A 22,898-nucleotide genomic window follows, 5' to 3' on the forward strand; every position below is an offset into this window, starting at 1 on the left:
CAATGCCCATCCTCCCTCGGTAGTTTTTTTTTTTAACATAAATAAAATGGAACTTTTGATCCTCAATCTTACATCACTTTTTTTCTTCGTCCTAAATCTTTTTTTTATTTAACTTCATCTTTAGTGTTACACGTTTTTCTCACTTCAGTCTTACCGTCAGCTTTTCCGTCCAAATATTTTAAAAATTAATAATTTTATTAGATATATTTTGAAAACTAACAAAATTAATAAAAAATTTGAATGGAAAATAAAAAAAAGGGACAAAAGAGTAAGAGTAGGGCGGCCGGAACATCGTTGACAGCCACCCCTCTCTTGGCAAGGTTGGCAGTGGAGCTGCCAAGGACCTCGCTGGGAGAAGGGCAGTACACCTTCCCCTAATTGAGAGATCCCAGCCAAAATAAGGATCCTTCAATTCCTAGGGGAGGGGGCCCTGGCCATACCTCCGCTGGTGAGGTCGTTGGTGACCCCTGACCTCACCTGTGACCTCATCGAGGAGTTGCCACCGGCGACGACCTCTCCCCCAAGAATCAATGGATCCCTCTTGCATGGTCGTTGGCGACTCCAGAGATCGCCCCACCTCGATGGTAAAATGCTAATCTTTCTATTCTTTTTAATATTAAAGACAACGTTTTAGTCCATAGGTCTTTCAGTGGCGTCACAAATTTATCGGGTCATGTGTAAAGTATAATAAAATTGGAGAGTCGCTTACGCGTGTCTCGTTGTACGTATATATAAATTAAAATCCACTTACATGTCGATGACATGTTGGGCTTATATTTGATCTATTTTCTTTAAAAATCAATTTTTATGGTCCGACTTAGTGACTTGGTGATAATGGATGATGTGACCGAATGTAATTGATACATATAGCGGGAAGATTCGAGAACAACAATGTAGTATTGTAAGCGAAAATGTAAAGGCTTAGAAATACTAAAATAAAATATGTAAATGATGAACGATGAGATCAAAAATTGATAGGATGTAATGATTCCATCGTGAAAATACAAATTGAGATTTCCATCATAGAATCTACATTCTTTTTATTTCGGAAAATCCTTCCTAGAACTAGAATAATCCAATTCTAATCCATGTAAATCAGAATCATATATTTATTTACGTATATATATATATATATATATATAAATTCTCCACTTGTCACTCTTTCTTTTGGAGAAATTCTTAAAGCGTAAAGGCGACAGGGGAGGGTGGGGGAGAGGAGGCAGCAGCTTTCACTTTTCTATGTCCCCTTTATCTCTCTCTGTCTCTATATATCTAACTTTGTTCTTCCTTTCACTTTATTATATTATTATTCTCTCTCTCTCTCTTTTTCTTTCTTTCTTTCCTTCTCCCCTCCCCCGTTCAGTTCAGTTCAGGTCAGTTCGGTTCCCCAACCATTTTCTTGCTGATCAGTTCGTCCCACTTTTCTTTCCTTCCTGGGTTTCTGTGAAGTGATCGATCAATTAAAACCAACCAACCTCCACTGGCATTGGCATTGGCATTGGCATTGAGATTCGATCCCGCTCCTCATCTCATCTCATCTCATTCCGCCAAAAGAGGATGGAATAAATATAAATAAAGAAGTAAAAAGGAAAAGAAAAAGGAGAAATCATAATGGGCTTCCGCTACTTCCTACCCAATTTGGCTCTTTCTCAAGCTCCAGACTCTGCCACTACACTTCCCCTGCGCTGCTGTGCTGGTCCTCCTCACTGTCATCACTGCCACCCTCGCGACTTCAACCTCCTCAAGAACATGGTTTGGGACCTGCTGGGTCTTTCTTCTTGTTTCTTGCCCACCTCCTCTACGTCTTCCTCTTCATCTCCCTCTTCCTCCCGCAATCAGAAGAAGGCCCATGGCCGTGGCCTTAAAAAACAGAGCTTGGAGCAGAACAAGGCCTGGCTGCTCGCGGAGTCCGGCGGTCCCGAGCTCACCGGCGTTGAACCCCAGTCGGTCCACTCGTCCTTCAGGTTTAGCTTCTGCTCCCAGGTCGAGCTGGAGACGACCATGAACAACAATATTGGTCCCTCCAATGACGACGACGACGACAACAACAACAACGCTGCTGCAGCCATACTGATGGTGAATCTACACAACGCCCTGGACTTGGAGGAGGATCAGTCCAGTGCCCGAGAGCAGAGATGTAGGCGGATTGCGTCTCTGGAGAAGAGCATTTCTCCATTCGCCTCCAGCACTGCTCTCATCAGGTTCACCTACACTGAGATTCTCTCCGCTACTCGCCATTTCTCCAAGGGTAAATACCTCTTTTTTTTTTTTTGTTCTTCCTACCTCGGCAGTAATAAAGGTTTTGAATTCTCCATCAACGCGGATTTCCGTTTAAAAATAAAATTGTTTCTTTGACGCCAGCCAGCCAGACAGTGCTATAGACTGCATAATACAGGCTCCTGTCCTGTCCTGTCCTGTCCATCAACGCATGTCTAAACTAACGCTCCCTTTCACTTGTGGGCATGGATTGAAATTGATTAGGCCGGCCGGCGATGAAGAATAGATTAGACTGAGCCCTGAGATGAGATGAGATGAGACGAGAGAGGTCTGGAAATAGAACCTATAATATAATAGAAACTGCTCTTTTCTCGTGCCATATATTATTAGGCCTGCCATTCAAGCTGATGGCAGATTTTGGTTGTTTAAGCTGTTTAACCACTTGCTTTGCTTTGCTTCCCTCCTATCCAATTTCGAAATATGCTTGCAATTAGTTTCTTTTGGTAATGTATGTGTATGGCGGAGCAATCCCACGTGACGTGATATCTTGTCTGAGTGAATTTGCTGTGCTTCGGTATATAGGCAGAGTTTTGGGAAGAGGGGCACTGAGCTGCGTTTACAGAGGGAGAGTCGGGGTTCTGAGAACCGCTGTAGCGATAAAGAGGTTGGAGAGGGAGGACAAGGAATCTCCCAAGGCATTCTGCAGAGAACTGGTGATTGCCAGCTCTCTTCACCACCCGAATGTGGCTCCTCTCGTCGGTTTCTGTATGGACTCAGAGGAAGGCTTTTTCTTGGTCTACAAGTATGTCTCTGGCGGAAGCTTAGAGCTGCATCTGCAAGGAGGTATGTCTTTTTTCTCTTGCCTTCTGTTTGCTCGTAAGGTAATGTAATTCGAGTTTGAAATATTTCAGATTCTAGTGGGTTTTATCTTTCCTTAAATTCTCTTCTGCAGACAGGACGAAGGAAAAGAAGAGGTGCCCGACGCTTGCTTGGTCAATGAGGTATAAGGTTGCTGTCGGGGTTTCTGAAGCCATAGCATATTTGCATAATGGGACTGGGAGATGTGTTGTTCATAGAGACATCAAGCCCTCGAACATTCTCCTCTCCTCGAAGAAGAAGCCCAAGGTAAAGATTTGGACGAGAAGTACCATTGGCCATCTATTCTGCAGCTGTGTGATTGATTCTGGATTAGCTTCGCTCTACCTTTCTCCTTATGTTCTTGATGATTTTAATGTTTTGCTCTTATTTTCTTGATTTGGACGAGAATTACCATTGGTCGTCTGTCCTGCAGCTGTGTGATTTTGGATTAGCTTCGTGGACACCAGTGCCTTCTGTACCTTTCCTGTGCAAAACTGTGAAAGGAACATTTGGGTGTGTAAGGACATGTGTTTTAACTTGAGAAACAATACAATGCCCGGTTACTTCTTTTCCCGCTTGTCTAAATCTCACAGAACGAAACTGATATGTGTATTGTGTTCTGCAGCTATTTGGCGCCTGAATATTTCCAGCACGGGAAGGTCTATGATAAAACCGATGTATATGCCCTGGGAGTGGTGTTGTTGGAGCTGATAACGGGTCGAAAACCAATTGAACCTAAAAGGCCCCCGGGAGAGGAGAATTTGGTAACATGGGTATGTGAAGGAAGAAGTTGATCCTTGCACAGTTGCCTATTAAATGCGGTTAGCTATGTGATTGTGATGGACGAACCTATGAAATGGGACTGGTCCCTCGAGGAACTATTAATGTAATGCTGGTCTATTCTAGGCCCATTTTTTTTTTTTTGACGGGGAGGAACTAGCAATCAAAATGAGACCACTAAGTTAAAACTTAATGCTACATCTCTCCGGCACATGACGTTTCACTGAGTGGAAGGTGTTTTCCTCTGATCTTTTGCAGGCAAAGCCTCTACTGCATAAAGGAATTGGAGGAGTCGAGAAGCTGCTCGACCCACGGATTGAGAATGCTTCAAGAAGCTCAACTCAGATTGTACGAATGATAGAAGCGGCGGCAGCCTGCATAAACAGCGAAGAATCACGGAGGCCCCACATGAGGGAGGTTGTTGCGATACTGAGGGGCGAAGAGGAACCGATTTCCTCCACTAACAAGAAAAAGACCAGCTTTCCCAGCAATGGACATGTGATGGACTCGGCACAGTTGCAGCAGACAAAGAGGGAGATGAGCAGTCACTTGGCTCTAGCAATGCTGGGGGTCGAGGACGATGATTACTTCTATTGGAACTGACCCCTTGGAATCATATTTGCTGATTTCGTTTTTTTCCTTTTCCTTCTCATTTTTTTTTTATTTTTATTATATATATATTTTCTTTCTTTTTTAAGCTTGAGATTTGGATAAGGAGGGAGTCCTGCAGATCTAAGCTGAAAAAAGATTGTTAGAACTGTACATAGGCAGGTTGATGGGTGATGAGTGAGATAACCCCGTGGCGTTCTTGTCTATACAACAGATCCCAACTGATGATATTTAATTGAAGATGTCCATTTTTCTGTGATTGTAGAGAAAAGAAACCAATGTTTACCCAAAAAAAAAAAAAAAAAAGTGAGAAGAGAAACCAATATTTATCTTTTGATCAATGACCGACAGATTTCTCTTCTTGGATTATCTCATGCCCTAGTTCCTATAGGTGCCAGGCTTAATTTTCGGGCATTGGCTGTCTTTCAGTATTTAGCGGATCCTAAATACTAAATAGATGTGGTGACGGATATACGCTGAAATGTTATATATTCCAATTCACCTTTAAATTAAATTGATCTTTGGTATCTTCCATCACCGAACCAAACCTCACCTCCGGTCAAATTACTTCAAAACAAAAATGAACAGTTCAGCTACCACCAATAATTATAACTCCAAAAGGAAAAAAAAAAAATTGTATAGAAACAATGTACCCGCTTACAATGCGTGCACCCACTAATTTGATTCCAATCCAAGGTAATTACCTCGACAACCCGGAAGACGAATTTTCTCCACCCCACGAACCACGCACCACCCCCCCACCCCCCCAAAAAAAAAAAAACAAGAAGATATATTTATAGCTATTAATCGATAAAGAAGAATAATATTGTTGCGGGAGACTGGGAGATCATATTGCTTATTTAATCAGCTTGGCAACGTCCTTGATTATGCCTGGATTTGCTAGAGCAAAAGCAGCGAACTCATCGAACGAGATGAAGCCATCGCCATCGGTGTCAATCTCTGCCATCATACGCTTGATTTCGTCATCCGTGACAGACCCGAGAGTCTTCAGTGTCTCGCCGAGCTCCGATGACGAGATCTTTCCATCCCCATTGGCATCAAACCGCTTGAAGATCCGCTCACGGGTTGCTTGGTCGCTCGCTGCATCAGCCATTTTGTTCTTTTGCCTAATTTTCAAGTTTCTCTATTACTTTCCTTTTGTGAAATTCTGAGAGGAGTTGGGCATTTTTTTTTTCGGTAGGAGGAGTTGGGGATTTTGGTTCTTAAAAGGGAAGATTCTTTCTAATTAAAGGGCTGTCAATTGAGGAACGGATCTTGGGGAGGAGGCCGTAACTGTTTCTTACCGAGATTAAGGTTCTTGCGTAAAATAAATAAATAAATAACGAAAACAAATGTTTGGATGTAAATGAAGCCATGTCAGAAACTGAAGTAGAAGGTTTGCTAATTTGCGATAAATTAAAATTAAATGGTTGAATTCCAAGGGGAAAAAAATAAATGGTTGAAGTGTGCAATGATGTCGTTTTGATCCGGGACTAAAAAGTTCGGAATTCTATTCTTTTCGGTGAAACTCCTTGCGTCCTTTTAATTCCTTCACCTATTTATTACCTTTGGTTATGTTTAGTAAAAAAAAAAGATAATAAAATAAATTATTAAATAGGCCAATAGGTACGTGGCTTCATATAGCTTGATAGAATTGCCAGAGTTATTATCTACACTAGATCAACTCACTCTTGTGATGCACGGATCCAAAATCTTGAAGCAATAGTTTTCTTTATTTTTTTTTCACGTTATATGGTAAAAAATTACATCAAATTTTAATAATATATAGTTATTTTTTTAAAAAAATAAGTAATTAATGAGAATATATGCTCGTATTATAAAAAAAAGAGAATATATACATTCGTTTACGCATTTGATATTGTAAATATGTATATAATAAGTTTATGATAATTCTATATAATAGGCACTTATGAACAATCTAGATAAATTAGGAAAATTAATTTATATATTTTTATAAGAAATATATGATCTTTAAAAAACATATATAATGATAATATATAATTTTTTGGAAATCTCAATTTTAATGGAGAAAGTACTAAAAGTCTTGAAGGATATTCAAATATTTGTATTATTGAGAATATAATAAATTTATTGATACAAATATAATATAAATATGTAAAGAATAAGGACATCTTGTTCTCAAAGGCCCCACAACCTAATCTATATTTTATTGTATAATATATGATACCCATCTGACTATCTATTTTTTAATTGTGATGAAGAAATAAAAGAGTTTAAGTTTTTATATTTTATTAAAAATTATTTTTAAGTGATACATGGCTAAAGGAGAGGTCCTCTTGGCTTAAGTATAGATATATATGCTGTGATGTCATTTGCAAATAATTGGCAATATCCTAAGGATTTCAAGTTTTTTCTTCCCTGGAGTTTATCGACAAAGGTTTTGTAATTGTTACTTTTCTGATATCAGTGGGCGTGCCGGAGTGGTTATCGGGCATGACTAGAAATCATGTGGGCTTTGCCCGCGCAGGTTCGAATCCTGCCGCTCACGGATTTTTTTGTTCTTCCCATTTTATTTTCATTTATTTATTTAAAATAATAATAAATCAAAAAAAAAAAATCATAGTACACAAACGCTAGAAGGAGGGCTTGAACCTCCGACCTTGTGGTTAACAGCCACACGCTCTAACCAACTGAGCTATTCCAGCGGCCTGTCATGACTCTTCAAATTAATCAATTTTATTTGTACATAGCCGCACTCCCTTGTCCTCAATAATCGTCTCAATGAATACCGACATTCCTATTGATTATAATAGGAAATCTAGAAAGTTTAGAACCCTAAATTTAACTTAGAAATATATATATATATATATGTTTCGTTTCATTATTGCAGGTGAAGTTAAGATCGAAATAGATATGGTAATGCTACCTACATCAACCCATATACCGAGAAGACATATATTATAAATCAATCTATATTATGCGAGATATAGGTTCCAGTACTTGCTTTTGGTACATCATAGGGGTAATGATATATTAAACCTGCAAGTTAGTTCATATTTTCCTTTTGCTAATATTGCTAGGCATTTTTCTTTGAAGAGTAACACTAACACCTGTTACATATATTATGGGTCTCGTGAATAGAGTATATTATCGGAATTATGAGACTGTGCCTGTGAGACAATGTTGACAAGTAACATGTATGTTTTGAGGATATTGCTTTGGTTGGTTAATAATCTTTTTTACATATGATTGTGATTATTATGAGAAAAATGTGAAGACGTGGATAATCTTTAAATGTGCCTCAAACTAACTCAGAAGGGCAAATATGATATGGGCTTGAACAGGTAGGTACTCCTCGTCTATCTTGTATGTATGGTACATATATGTATTTACTTGAAATGCATGTATGGTACATATATATATATATATGTACGCATGTATTTACTTAAACATATTCAAGTAATTTACTTATAATTCAAGTTAATTATATAAAAAGCAAGTAAATTATTTGAGATCAAGAAATTTACTTGAAAAATTGTAAGAAATTTACTTTTTTTTTTGCTAGGTAAAAAAAAAAGAAAAAAAAAGAAAAAAAAGGAGGAATTTCTCCAAGGCCACGTCAGAATCTTAATTAAGAAAAGACGTATTGTCCCCGCCCGCCGATACTGCACGGCCCCTTCCGAGGTCTAGGTCTTCTGCCGGCTTACTGTATCGTACTTGGGTCGGCCCATGAGGCTACGTGTTCTTTTCTTTTCGGCCCAAAGAGATCTGTCATTATTATTATTATTATTATTATTATTATTATAGGGAGAGATCAGTCTGAGTTAATATATATATATATATATATATCTATACTAATCTATATACAATATATAAAAGCGTGTAATGGGCATATAACGTGATATTGTGTCACTAGACACGAAAAATTCCAATTTTTTTTCAACAATAGATTTTTTTGTGATATTTTTAAAAATTAAGAGATATTGAAGAATTTGTATTGACTTTAATATTGTTACATGGTATATTTATTATATATATATATATTTTCAGGATTGAGACTTTCTCGAGAGAGAGGGAGGAAGGAGCAAAGAAGGATCCTTTTATTCTAGTGCATGTGTCACTATATATAATTGTTGGTTCCAGAACTTGAGACTAATATAACCAAATTGAAATGAAATATTTTAAATTAATTAATCAATTAATTCTTTTGTGTATTCCACCGAAAAAATTAATTAATTTTGTGGGGAATCCGAAGGAACGACGTGGGACTACGGCGAGAGATCCGCCGTTGCTCTTGCTGCTGCTGATACTGATGATGATGGGCCTCTCTCTCTCTCTCTCTCCCCTTTCCTTCCCTTCTTCTTCATGTCCATTCCCCTGCCAAGTGCCAGCTAACAATCCCAATGCATGGAATGGAAAAGATTTAACTAATATTCTTTAACACCACAGGACCATCGATAGGGGAGAAAGTAATTAAAAGTCGTTATTTATATCAGATCTACGGATACATCCTCCACGACATAATTAAGTTGACAGCGTGAAATAATTTCATGCAATCCGTCTGAATATAGAAAAATGTATTGAAAAAGTCACTTTGAATATATATTAAGATTGGCTGTAATTTGAATCTCTTATCATAGCGAATAGCACTTGCTAGTTTGATCCAGTACGTGCATACATAGCCACTTAGCTTGACATGGCTCAGTACTTATAAATTACGCCACGCACATCAATCTCTTTCGTGTATTCAATTAAATCATCCAATAATATTAATCAAACATATACAGTATATTATAAAATATCCGTCTCAATGAAAAGCCGATAGTTGATTCTAATTACTAGTTTTGCTTCTGGGTGACGGCCTATAAGATAGCCTACTTAAATTTATCGCCCAAAAAAAAAGAAATTAAATAACAAAGCTAGCCTAGCTAGGGCACATCCCACGTAAGATAGTTCTTTTTTATTCAGTGACAAAGAAGGCCTATAAGGTTAATATAAAAAAATAAAAAAATTGAAAGAAAAAAAGTAAATTCATGAACGAAAATTAAATTTGAAATCTTTTATTTTTTAAGCGAGAAAGTAACTCCCTTTCTTGCAAGGCAGTTAATTTGATAAGGTAAATTGTTGCTCTGTCTTGGTCTTGGACTTTTTAATTAGCTAGTCAAGATATAACTAGTTAATATGTCTTGGAAACCCTATACATATATATATATATATATATATATATAGAGCTCAAACTTTTTTCATCTCGAACAGAGCTAGTAGTTAGCCGCGCCCACACATTTCTTTATATATATATATATATACGTCGCCCCAGGGGATCCCCCTAACACAAAGCTAGCTCTGATATATTCCGCTCAGTCTACCAGTAGTTCCTTCTCCTCTGTACTTTCACCCTGCAGAAAAGAAAAGGGACATTGTTAACAAAGAAAAATGCCTCGAGAGCTTATAAGCTCGGGATTGCTTCAAGCTGCGGGCGCTTCCAGCTCGTACTACCATGACAGCTTCGACAACAATGGAGGGGGAGAAGCTGGAGGAGGCTCCTCCTCACAGCAAGCCCTCTCCGATCTCTCCAGCTCTCATTCTCAAGGCTCCTTCGGCTATGACCATGAGTACCACAAGCCTCCACTGTCGCTCGACAAAGAAGACAACTTGGAAAAGAAGAAAACAACCAACATCGTCGTCATGGACAATATTAACGACAGCAACATCAACAACTTTCTTCATCGTGGGATATTAATCAATCGCAGCGATATAGGGTTCCGAGCTGACTCTGTGATAAATTTCAAGAACGGCAGTAGCGGGTCCGCAAGCTTCATGAACGGGACTGGATCTCTCCTTAGCTTTGAACAAAGCCATCAGATGCGGACTAATCATCAGAAGGATACTATTAATGACGACTCTTTTATCTGGAAAGATGATCCTAACAATATCCCTAGCTGTTATGGTGCTGATTCCAAGGGTAGCCCCAGCTCTCGCCTCCTCGATGAACTGAATAACTGTAGTTACCACCAGCCAGGGAGCAGCTCCTATGGTTGGTTGTACTCAGATGCGGCAGTCATAGCTGCAGACAGAATTCAGGAGACCGGGACACAGGGAAGTGCACTTCTTAAGCGTCCGTACATGGTAAGTGATTTACACTTCCTCCATCTCACACACACACACACATATATATACACTCATCTAGTGTTATGTGTAACTTATTAATAAAAGATGTAATCGGGTTCTGAGTTAGCTAGACAGGCTCCTAAAATTATGCCTATGCCAATTCTCAATTAGGCTATCGATCATCAGCTTCGAATATGAGCTTAGTTTTCCCTTCATATATATCTCGATAGCTATAATGATGCTATATATCCACTAAAATCACACGGTTAATTAACGTTTGTTATGGTAATTCGAAATGTAGGGAGATGAGAGCGCGCCAGCAGCACAGCCATCAAAGAAGCCATGCACCAATGCAGCCAAGAGCTCGTCATCAAAACCTAAGCCTGCTTCATCAAAGGACCCACAGAGCATCGCAGCTAAGGTTCGGTAATTTGTTTCCCAAAAACTGAGGGTTTAATTAATATCCTCGTAATAAAAAAGAAGTTGTTTTAAACGTACTTATTTATAATTATGTGGCTGTGGGAGGATATATATACTTATTCTATTTTCTTGATTCAGCCCAAAGTAAAACATGATAATATATATGTTAGAGGGTACGAGAAATTAACAATCACTTGCAAATTAAGTGAAAATATTAGTAGTGATAAAGCTAAGAGATCAGAATGTTTGTTTCTAATTAATTTCTAGAATCGGAGGGAGCGGATCAGCGAGCGGCTTAAGATTCTGCAAGAGCTCGTCCCAAATGGTCCTAAAGTACTGCTCTCTCTCTCTCTCTCTCTCTCCCTCCCTCCCTCCCTCCCTCCCTCCCTCCCTCCCCAAGGGATTTCATGTGGATCGAATATCGAGTGGCTTTCTTTTCAAATGTTCATCTTCCACATCGCATTTCATATATGCACCTTTCTTTTTTAATGCGCAGGTTGATCTGGTAACCATGTTAGAGAAAGCTATAAGCTACGTCAAGTTTCTTCAGTTGCAAGTCAAGGTATATATTAGGGGAAGAAAATCTTTCCCCAATACTACACACGCACACACATATATATGAGCTCACAGCCAGTGGCAACGTATACATAATCAATTAAGTCCTCTTTAGTTATCTCCCTTTGTGATTTGATTTGATTTGATGATTCTATATATTTGCATTTGCATGAAGGTATTGGCAACCGATGAGTTTTGGCCAGCGCAAGGAGGGAAAGCTCCCGATATTTCACAAGTAAAGGAAGCCATTGATGCAATCCTCGCATCTCAAAGAGAGAGAACTTCAAGCTCAAAGTGATATAAATTATATAGATAATGTACTTCGAGATAATTAATATTAATATGTACGTAGTTGCTAGAGCTCTAGCTAGCAAGCAAGGAATAATCAGATATATTAATTTAATCCTAGCAGCTGGAAACAATGGCAAAATCCTACTTTGATCATAATAGCTAGAGGAAAACAAGGAAGTTCGTTCTCTTCCGTAAGTAAGTAGGCGGTGATGAACTTGGGAGATCAATAACAAATCTCTTTTTCCTTCCTCCATCAACTTATCCCAGTCATATTTGTACGTTTCTATCTATCTATCTATCTATCTGCTATATGTATATTGGAGAGATTTAAGATCCAAAAAATCTAGAACCAGTCAATGCGATCATATCAATCAAGTATGCGCGTATACGTACGTAATTACATAGAGTATAGTGAACTATACTTTCTTTTAATTAATTGTTTTGAAATTCGACCAACCGATAATGTGAAAATATTAATCTCAAGGATCACCAAATACAAGGAGCATACTTCAAACACACGGTAGCCCATAAGGTAAGAACCTCTTCGCACGTTGCGCTACTTAATGCAAAAAAAAAAATAGAGAGAGAAGAGAAGAAGAAAAGAGTAAGTTAATAATACTCGAACTCCAAAAATGGACGTAAATTGATCAATTGCATGATCCCATTCAATTTGCTTGGAAATGAACGTATATATGTAATTGAGGGATAAGTACATGTTAACTTCTTGAAATGATCGCCCCAAAAAGACATTCCAAACCGTGCATTTTCTTTTCATTTTTGCCTATGATTTACGAAATCAAGAGATTAGATTATTTAACGACTTCATTATTATAATGAATTAATCGTTCCCACCGCCCAAAAAACAACCAAGGCATATAAACATTCATTACCATAAACAATAGACATACCCCCCATCGATTCGTAAATGAATGTCTTGAACATTTTGTCAATTTCCGTCAATTGCTCTGAACAACTTTCTCTAACCTATAGTATAATTATTTTCCATCTCTTACCCGTAGAACAAGGGAGAAAAAAGATCTTTTAGTTAGAATTAAACGTATGGCCTGCCAATTTACAACACTAATGTTTCGCCTAAAAACAGACAAGCCAATCTCCGGCTGACACGTGGTAAGACGTGCATATCAGGCGTACCAAGGCATTGTGCCAAGATTACGGCAAAATCACCAGCTATCCTCACCGTCTTACAGCGTAGCTCCACGGTCCTATATTCCCTAGGGGTAAGCAATAGCTAGGTTACTTATAGATAGAATTGTGTGGTGTGTCGTGGGTGTCAAATTAGCGTTTAGACTATGAAGCGGCTTTTGAGGGTTAAGCCACCGAAGTTCTCCCCACGAACATGCTATTTTATGCCTTAAAGTGCTTGTGCGGGGAGTTGACAGTTAGCCAGCTCTAATGATAGGTCAATTAGCTAGCTCTAATGATAAGTCAGCGGCTGAACAACTAAAGGACTCGCACAGGGTGCAAGTGACTCAGCTGGAGGCAGCCAAGTGTAAAGAAATCCCAGCCCAAGAGCCGAGATGGGGGTAAAAGCCAAATCCTTGCCTGGACGGTAAAAGAAAGAATAGAGCCAAGGGCTCGGGCGAGGAAATGTGAGAAAAAGAATGAAACAAGATGTTCCAAGGGGTAGATGAAGAAGAACAGAACCAAGGGTCCCGATGAGGGACAGAGACGAAATGGGAGAAAAAGAGACGAAGGAGGGTTGGAAGATGCGAAAAAGTAAGATAAGCAAAGTACGTGGTGGAGAGCCGCTCGATTGATGTGTTGCCGAGAGGATTAAATGTTGCTCATACTCTTGGTTATATAGGCATGACCTAGGATCCCTAACCCGAGAAAGAGTGAGCTTAATACTTCGAAAACAATCAAAACTAAGCAATAAAATCTCATGACACTAACAATTGGCTAAACTAGGAAAGTGAATATGCTCCCTGGCTAATTAAATGGAAACTTCTTAGTTATAATATTCCACTTGCTAAATCCTCTAGAAATTCCCATATGGGCGATCTCTTAATCATGGAAACACTTCCGGCCATCACAATTAGGGCACTAGTTGTGTCTTTGTTGCATTAATCGCACGCATCAACCTAAGCACGTACACAAATCGAACTTGTTTTCACACTCGGCTAATGACCAAATATGTAGTGCTAACTCCCATGTCTGGTGTGCAAATCAAGGAGATGTCTCCCACTGCCATGTAGAGTAATATATTTGTCCTCTTAAGTGTTTAGATTCGTGCGTTGCTATTGTTTCGGAAAGAATTGAAACTCATCCCTCTAGAGAGCTAGCTGTGATATGATCTAGCTAGAGGACCCTTCGCATGGCTTGTTCGATTCGTTTGGCTCGCGCTCTTGTACTTGCTATAGCTAGCACATGCTTATCACAAAGCTCGCCTTCATGCCCGACCCTGTCATCCTGAGATTCTTCCTCGTGCCCGTGCGAAAGGTCCTCTAGCTGGATCATATCAAGCTGTCATGATCTCAACTGAGTAATCTAATCAGCCCAGCTAACTGCCTCCACGACTTTTCCCCTGAATCTCAGACCCTACAACGATTGTCCAAGTCGGGTGATGCCATGGATCCTCGAGTACGGCCTTCAAGCCTCCGATCATGGATCACCTCTACACGTGGGCCTCTTGGAAAACGGGTGTAAACAACTAGTTAGGTAATCAAAGGAGTCAATATATGTATGTGTTGATTAATAAAGCATGTAAACTGCAAGCTTCCCATCTAATTGCTCCAATCTCGCTCACTTGGTACTTAATATATATCGATCTCTTCACAACATGAAAATGTCATTGCCTATTTTCTATGAAGAAGATTATTGTCTGTATAAGTTCTAACATATTAATTATGTATCATGCATATACTTTTTGCCGAAATGTAGCGTTCATATACTTATCTTGATAAATAAGTTGTCATCTGCATGCTGCCTTTTTATATGTAGCCAGTTTAATTCATGTTTCATCGGGCGCAAATTTCACCCGTTAATTTGCAATTGATTGCATTGGAATATGATCCCTTTGCTCTGGCTTCATCGGGTAATGTATAAAACTTAATAAAGTTGACGCTAAGCTAGATATCCTTTTAACCCTTTTTTTTTGTGAAGCTTCTATTATATTTTACACCCTCACTTTTCGTCTTTTTTTGTTGTCTCAAGCTATTATATAATTCCCCTCATTAATAATTAATAATATTTAGGTTAGGCTAGTGTGCAGATGTGCGAGTACCGTACATGTGTAAATTTGAGCGTGAGAGAAAATCTTCTTCTTGGTCTAGCTAAGCTAGTAGTGACTACCCACAAATTAGCATCACCCACAACTAGCTAGCTAGTATATGTACAACTTGTAAATTTATTGGATACATGAGTAAGTGGTGTGTTGGGTTCATTTAATTAGAGCTTCTTATCGGGAATGTAATATACCGCATAACATGGGACGGGACATGTGGGTTAACCATGTGAATCTCTTTAATAACTCACACCTGCCGGAAGTCTACCCTGAACTAACAGCCCAATTATTAATAAGTAAGCCAAAGTGAATTATTTAATATATACATATATATATATATATACATATATGTCACATCACATCGATCAGCTTGTCTAAAAACATGCCATACATAAGTAATTAATCCTTTTGATAGATATATAAGTAATTAATCTGCAAGCATGTTACGTAATTGGCAAAAAAAGAAAAAGAAATAGTAATTACATTTCTTGCATGCATATATATGTAATAAACGTATCCTTTTAAAAAGATATAGTAATCAAAAGAAGATGTAACATAGTGGTGCAAACTCTTGCCTGTTGACTTCAAAGGTAGTAGGGTCGATACCTAGTAGGACTACTGATGTTTCTTTATTAATTATTTAGGATTCATTTTCATTGTACTAGATTTTATGCTTCCTTTGGAAAAAAAAAAAGGTATGCACAGAACTAGGTAATATCATCGCCATTGTCATGTTGATTTTATGGAGGAATTTCGACGCTGGTACAACAATGCCTTGCCATCTAATTGGTGGTCTTTATGTAGGTGTACATAAACTTTGTTGTACTAATTATTAATTGATTTTCTTAGCTGGATTAATGTTCTCATAGGACAAGTTAGAGATCCCCCCCATCCCATGAACCCTAATTTGTAATTTAGTTTCAGTACACCTACGATACGCTAGTTCACACCGGCATTGCCCTAATATACATATCTTACTTACATAGATGAATAATGAATACATACATACATATATATATAGATCGAAGCCGTGTGTTTCTTTGACCTTGAAGTCATTTAATAGGGCACGTATTTTGAATGATGACGTGCATGTGTTTAATTTCTGTCTGGAATTCCATGCAGGGCAAAAGAATTGCAGTTGATAAATTAATTCAGAATGATTTTCAGCTAGACTGATAAATTAATAAATAAATAATGGAGAATGACAGGCCAATTTGTCTCTTAAAGACATGTCGTTCCCGATCTGGTAACTGATCGTATGAGTATATATAAACATACTCCAATGATTAGATGCTAGTCTTTCTGACATTAATGAGAAAGATAAACTTTAACTAACCGATGCATTTTAATGATCTTGAAAAAATTATGCGTTTCGCATATATACTATATGTACATATATTTATTTATGTGAAGAACAAACTGCGTGTATATATTGGCAAGATTCATGCACTTTTCTTTCCTCCTTTAATCTATATATATATATATGTATGGTGTATCCCAACCATAAATAAGAGTAAAAATGCAATTTTATAAATAGCATAGAGTTATAAATGTAAATGTATAAATAATATTTAAGATAAAAAAATATTATTTTAATAATATATATGCATAAATTAAATTCAAATAAGTAGCGAAACGATTATAAATATATATTGATTCATTTTAATTAAATAATTATCAAAAAAATAAATTAACGTCTAGAGATCTACATTTATAAATAACATATATATATATATACTTCACTCTGTCTCTATAAAATTAGACTAAAATGACAACTTTATATTCATTAAGAGATTATTTATCAAAATATTTAATAATTTTAATCGAGACACATATAGTATTAAAGAAAATAATATTTGATAATATAATTGTCACTTTCAATTATCTTTATTTGTTTTTACTAGCATTGAACAATTTTACTTTAGAAAGATATCTCTTATTAAACATTTTAATCGGGATGTCAAATTTTAAAATTATCATTAAAATAAGTCTAGCTAAAACCTGTGCATTGTACAAGCATAAAGCTAGTACATATATATATATTGGTAACAACATATGATAGTTAAAGCGATTGAGGTGTGAGGAAATTTCTTACGTGATTCACCAAATATAATAAGTATAGCATCTTAAAGATAACAATGTACAATCGGCGCCAAACCAGTAATTAAACATAGTCACATAATAACCAGCTAATATATCATATGTGCAGAAGATTAATCAAATGCAATTGAGTGTTGGGGGGAGTGTCATATACACAGAGGAGTCAAAAGTCAGACCCAATAATTTCGATTTAATAAATATTCTCCGCCAATTATTCCCAAAGCGAATTTCTGAAACATTAATAAAATAGTGAAATACCATTGCAAAATGATTTGGGGGATAAAGACAAGCTGTGCAACAATTAAATGCACATGACTAGCAGAGCTAATTGAAATTCTTAGGTTTGAATCATGTGAGACATATATATATATTTATATTCCCATCGAAATTATATAAATAGTTCAAAATACAAAAAGATAGATATATATATATATATATATATATATTAGCTCTATGCGATTGCTTTCGCGTCCGGTGCAAACTTGGGTTCTGGTAGGAACGCTGAAATCTGGAGAAGAGACAATTTGGGATTAGCAGAAATCGGACAAATATTATCGTAATGGTAATTTTAGAGAATGGAGTGATTACAAAATAGGAAAGAAACTGCATGCTGTTTCAAAATGTGGAAAGTTTTGTGAGGAAAGTTGGCGAGATTGGGAATTGTGGAACATTTTTTTCAAAAAAATAATAATAAAATCCCTTTTAGGTAATTGAAGAAAGCGGCCACAACATCAAATTTTGACTTATATAGGAGCATTAGACAAACAGATTGGTTGGGTGGGGATTTATAAATTATTAATTTATATCTATATATACACACACTCTTAAGGTAGCTTAATTTATAGAGTGATTCTAGCATGGGACACTAAATAATATTTTATGATGGGACACTAATTCGATTTATTAGATATCTCAACATGAAATGTTGATCATTCATAATTTACATATTTTACTCCTCAAATTGTAGTCATTTAACTGTTCATTTAGCAGTTTTTGCCCATGATAGTTGGTACTTGTCCCTCACTCATCCGACACATGGCTCAATCGCACCTTCACACGTGTCCACACGCGAGACAAAATGTAATCGGATAATGGGTGAAATTCAACCCTAATTAATTGGACTAATACCGAATCGATATTCTAGTTTTTGCAAATTTGATTTGGTCTTATTTATTCAACCGATTTGTTCGACTTTTCATTAGTTCATTCTATCATTTTTTAACCAGTTTTTTCGGATTTTCATTAGTTCATTCTAACGTTTTCAACTCCAATCACCACGTCTGATCATCATCTAACAATTGATACGGAGGTTTCGGCCTTTTTCATCATCAAATTATTTCCACGAACAACCGATTTTCGCATTTCTTTGTACCTAGTTGAAAATTTTGTTCACCGAAATTGAAACTTCAACTCTCTCATCAATTTCGCGATGCTTTCAATATGAAAAGAGTCTCATACCAAACGTCCCGCCATTGTGACGGGAAACTAGTTTTGATTACAATGGCCAATTCCTATCAACATGTTTTGCATCACTTCGTCAAACTGTGCCATGGCTCAAGGCTTCCCACAATATTTTTGGAGAGTTCGTCAGAGGCCGGCCACGTTAATCTTTCTCATTTTTTTCGACCTCCGATCAATTTTTCTTTTTGGCAACGATAATTTTCCTTATGTTATTCCCTTATATTAAGGGATATTTTGCAATTTTTTCGGTAAATTGATATTTTCCAAGGATATTTCATTCGTTAATTGAGTTAATTTTTCTTTCTAAAATTATTTTGTATTATTGATTCAAGCTAATTATCTTGTCTGCTAGAGCTCACTTGTGCTATAAATAGTCTTGGGAATATAAATCTCTTTATGAGGGAAAATAAAAACATTAATGAAGAGGATCCTGATAAAAAACTAATAAGTTCATATATTTATATATTGGCCTAAGCCAATTCTATAATTCACTTAAACAAATCTAACCAAAGTGATAACAGCGAATAACTGTTAAAGACTTCGAGCAATAATGATTTTGGTCAATTGAATGACTTGCCAATGTCGATCTTCATATTTATTTATAGTCTCGATTGTTGATGAATGCAGTAATGACGACAACCATTTGATAGAAATAAATATTTGGAATATAACTAACTTTTATTTTGTTTATCTATATTAACACAAGTTAATTGTAATATCTACCAGAGCTCATTTGTATTATAAATAGTTTTAGGGATATAAATTTCTTTAGGAGGAAAAACAAAAGCATCAGTGAAGATGATCCTAATGAAAAACTAATAAATTTGTATATTTATCTATTAGCTTAGACCAATTCTATCCGTTTAAGTAATTCTAACTAAAGGAATAATAATAAGTGATTGTTAAAGATTTTGAATGATACTGATTTTGGTTGATTGAATGACTTGCTAAGGACAACATTTATATTCTATTCATGTTTATAGTCTCAATTATTGATGAATGTTGCAATGATGACGACCATCTAATAGAAACAAATATTTTGAACAAAGCTAACTTTTATTTTGTTTCTTTATATTGGCTCAAACTAATTTTCATGTCTATCAAAGCTCATTTATGCTATAAATTGTTTTAGGAGTATAAATTTCTTAAGGTGGGAAAATAAAAGTTTCAGTAAAGAGGACCCTAATGAAAAACTAATAGGTTTTTATATTTATATATTGACCTTGGCCAATTCTATAATCCGCTTAAGCAAATTTAATGAAAAGAATAACAATGAGTCATCGTACGGTTAAAGGTAAATGGCAGTTAGAAAAATCATGTTTTTTAGATTTTTTTTCCCATTTTCCCAAATCTAATTTATCTTTTTAATTCCATAATTTTAGGGACAATGATCATAAAAACTAACATTTCATATTTTTAGGAAGTTAAATTATGGAAGTCATTTTTTCCCTAATTTTTTTCGGACAACTAAAAAGAAAGGCAACTGTTCGTTCATCCGAAGCCACCATCGACGATGGAGTTCATCATCTTTAAAATATGTTGAGCCTTATTGCAACAATCTTGTTTCCTTTCCAAAATCTCGATATCGTTTCATAAATTTACGTTCCGCCATGCTGTGTTCATCCAACTCCAATCTTCCTCCAACTGCACAACAAGATAGACACCAATGGTCGTCTCTAGCACGTAGAAGCATGGTCGGACATAAATCTTTCATGAAACTTTAATCATAAGTTGACTAAATTCATTCATTTGATTCACTTGATTCTATATTGTTTCATTCAATTGTAATTCTCGAAATGAAAACCTAAGTCCGTCTTTTTATTCTCCGGTGATGATGGATGCCATGGCCAACAATGTTGTTTTAGAAGAATAACTAAATGTTTAAACTGAGTCTACAAATCAGATCGATAAATCCAAGCCGATTCAATTATGAATAGCTTTGTGTTAAATCAGTTTTCTTGAAAAAATGTTCGGTTAAAAAAGTCGGGTCGGGTTTGCCGTGGTTCGAGTAGTAACAATTAAAGGGTGGGGTAGTAGTTATGACATGTGTCAGTGTCTACAAGCGACGCATCATCAATCCAGCATATTTGATTGTTTTATAATGTGATCTGATGATATTCTAACGAGATTCAAAAAACCGTTAATTAAAATGTAAGTTTTAATATTTAAATGGTGAAAAAAGTATATGTCCCATCATTACGTTATTTAAAATGCGTTTAGTTTTAGAGTTGAGTTGAATTGAGTTTTGGTTTTAATTGATTTGTAATGATAGTATTATTGAATTATGAGAAAAAGTGTGAAAAAGTAATGAATAGTTTAGAGAAAATAATGATTGTATTGTTCAACTGTGAAAAAAAATAATGAATAGTTAAAAGAATTTAATATTAAAAATTGAATTGAATGGTTAAATTTTTTTAAAAAAATAGAAAAAGTAATAATTGTGTTGTTGAATTGAAGATAAGTGGGGTCGAGTTGAGTAGAGTTAAAAAAAATTTTGAAACCAAACACACCCTAAGGTCCCATGTTAAAATTTTCCTAATTTCTATTCCCAAAATAATGTATGGCATCAGCCCCTTTATTTTGCTGGCTGGCTAGCTAGTTTATGCACTTTGGGGTAATTCACTTCGGGGGACAGTTCTCGGGACGTCAATAGAGAGAGAATTTTTATTTTTGCTGAAGTCATAAAGAAAGCAGTGAGTGACAATAAATTTGGGGCAAGAACAGCATGCATGGGAGGTGAAGGAGATGTCCATGTCCTTTGGTCTGATGGACAAGGAGCGCGCACTCACACATAGGAGTGTAAACGAGCCAAGTCATTTGCAAACGGTTCAAACTTGGCTCAATGAAAGCTCGAATTCGACTCGCTCTAATAAAGCTGGAGCCCGGTTCAGCTCGAGCTCGCCAGTTAAACGAGTCAGGCCGAGCACATTCGGCTCGTGAAACTTGCAAGTCTAAACGAGCTATATATATATATTCTTGTAAGTTATATATATGGTATATTATGAGGTCCATTCCCATCCCAAAAAAAAAATATAAGGCCCACCCACACCACACAATGAGAGTTGAGCCCATTATCCTGTCTTCGCTCTAAGTCGGGTCATTGATCTAAACAAGCCTAAACGAGCCGAGTCAAAGCCTTCGCCTGTGCCAACGACCCAAGCTCAAGCTTGACTACTTACGCTTGCACAAGCCCATGCTCGAGCTCGAGCCCACGAGTTGACAGGCAAGCCGAGCTTGACCTTGCTATATTCGGCCTCGGCTCAGCTCATTAACATCCCTGCACACACACATACATATATATATATATATATATATATGCTAATTAATAATTTATGATAGATAAAAGTACGTAACATGCATGTGGAATTGTCGTAGAAGCTAGAATTAAAGTAGTCTAATTGGGGCGTGCATGCACATAACCCATGCATTCAATTCGGCCCCAAACATGCACCACTTGCTCCTCCTTTTTCCATATGCTAATCTGGAATTGCAATATCCCCTTCTGATCTTGACTTCAAATAACATATATCAATTACAACAGTTAATATACTTATTCTATATATCCATTATAAATTAGCCAGACAGGTACTATATAATAAGGATAATAATTTGACCTTCTCTGTCAAAAAGTTTAGTTTTATATTTATTGTTATGATATATGATTTAATGAGGGAAGAAGCATATATATATAATAAACCTTGTGTGATTAACAATTAGTACGTCTTATCAAATCCCACTGGGTACAGCAATTCAGTGCCATGTGTCAAATATTTAAGTAAAGAGAGGATGAAACCTCCCGCTCGCATGCATGGCCAGGAGCAAAGGGATTAATTACAATTTAATTTAATTAAAGAGGGTGCAGCGTAGTGCTGCAAGCCCTCATTTAGGGTGTGTTTATTTTCGGAACAATGTTCAACTCAACTCAACTTCACTTATCTTCAATTCAACATCACAATCATTATTTTTTTTATTTTTTAAATATTTTTAACCATTCAATTTAATTTTTTATATTAAATTCTCTCAACTATTCATTACTTTTTCACAATTCAACAACACAATCATTACTTAATCATTATTTTCTCCCAATTATTTATTACTTTTTCACATTTTTTCTCATAATTCAACAATACAATCATTACAAACCAATTAAAATCAAAACTCAACTCAACTCAACTCTCAATCCAAACACACTTAGTGATCAAGATATCTCAAATTTGATATTGAGATGGGATTACTCGTGCATCTTTATTAAATATTTAGCATTTTCATTTTA

The 22,898-nt window shown here is 36.4% G+C and overlaps 3 protein-coding genes and 2 non-coding genes across 5 annotated transcripts; 3 read left to right on the forward strand and 2 right to left on the reverse strand.

Annotated features, from left to right (window-relative positions):
• Positions 1-1,304: 1,304 nt before the first annotated feature.
• On the forward strand, positions 1,305-4,723 carry LOC116207637 (probable serine/threonine-protein kinase PBL7). The gene is made up of 6 exons (XM_031540672.1): positions 1,305-2,248; positions 2,800-3,060; positions 3,170-3,342; positions 3,509-3,588; positions 3,701-3,848; positions 4,114-4,723. The coding sequence occupies exons 1-6, from the start codon at positions 1,612-1,614 to the stop codon at positions 4,456-4,458; spliced, it is 1,644 nt and encodes a 547-aa protein (XP_031396532.1). The 5' UTR covers positions 1,305-1,611; the 3' UTR covers positions 4,459-4,723.
• A 275-nt stretch (positions 4,724-4,998) lies between these two features.
• LOC116207639 (polcalcin Syr v 3-like) lies at positions 4,999-5,682 on the reverse strand. Its single transcript, XM_031540675.1, has one exon. The coding sequence runs from the start codon at positions 5,576-5,578 to the stop codon at positions 5,321-5,323; it is 258 nt and encodes an 85-aa protein (XP_031396535.1). The 5' UTR covers positions 5,579-5,682; the 3' UTR covers positions 4,999-5,320.
• A 1,230-nt stretch (positions 5,683-6,912) lies between these two features.
• On the forward strand, positions 6,913-6,994 carry TRNAS-AGA. The gene has a single exon. It is a non-coding gene; the product is annotated as a tRNA-Ser (tRNA).
• Positions 6,995-7,077: 83 nt separating this feature from the next.
• TRNAN-GUU lies at positions 7,078-7,151 on the reverse strand. Its single transcript has one exon. It is a non-coding gene; the product is annotated as a tRNA-Asn (tRNA).
• A 2,656-nt stretch (positions 7,152-9,807) lies between these two features.
• LOC116209241 (transcription factor bHLH83-like) lies at positions 9,808-12,103 on the forward strand. The gene is made up of 5 exons (XM_031542830.1): positions 9,808-10,572; positions 10,856-10,975; positions 11,242-11,307; positions 11,471-11,536; positions 11,705-12,103. Exons 1-5 carry the CDS (start codon positions 9,880-9,882, stop codon positions 11,825-11,827), a joined length of 1,068 nt encoding a protein of 355 aa, XP_031398690.1. The 5' UTR covers positions 9,808-9,879; the 3' UTR covers positions 11,828-12,103.
• The last annotated feature ends 10,795 nt before the right edge of the window (positions 12,104-22,898 follow it).

The sequence above is a fragment of the Punica granatum genome, chromosome 5 (assembly GCF_007655135.1).
Source record: "Punica granatum isolate Tunisia-2019 chromosome 5, ASM765513v2, whole genome shotgun sequence".
Taxonomy (NCBI): domain Eukaryota; kingdom Viridiplantae; phylum Streptophyta; class Magnoliopsida; order Myrtales; family Lythraceae; genus Punica; species Punica granatum.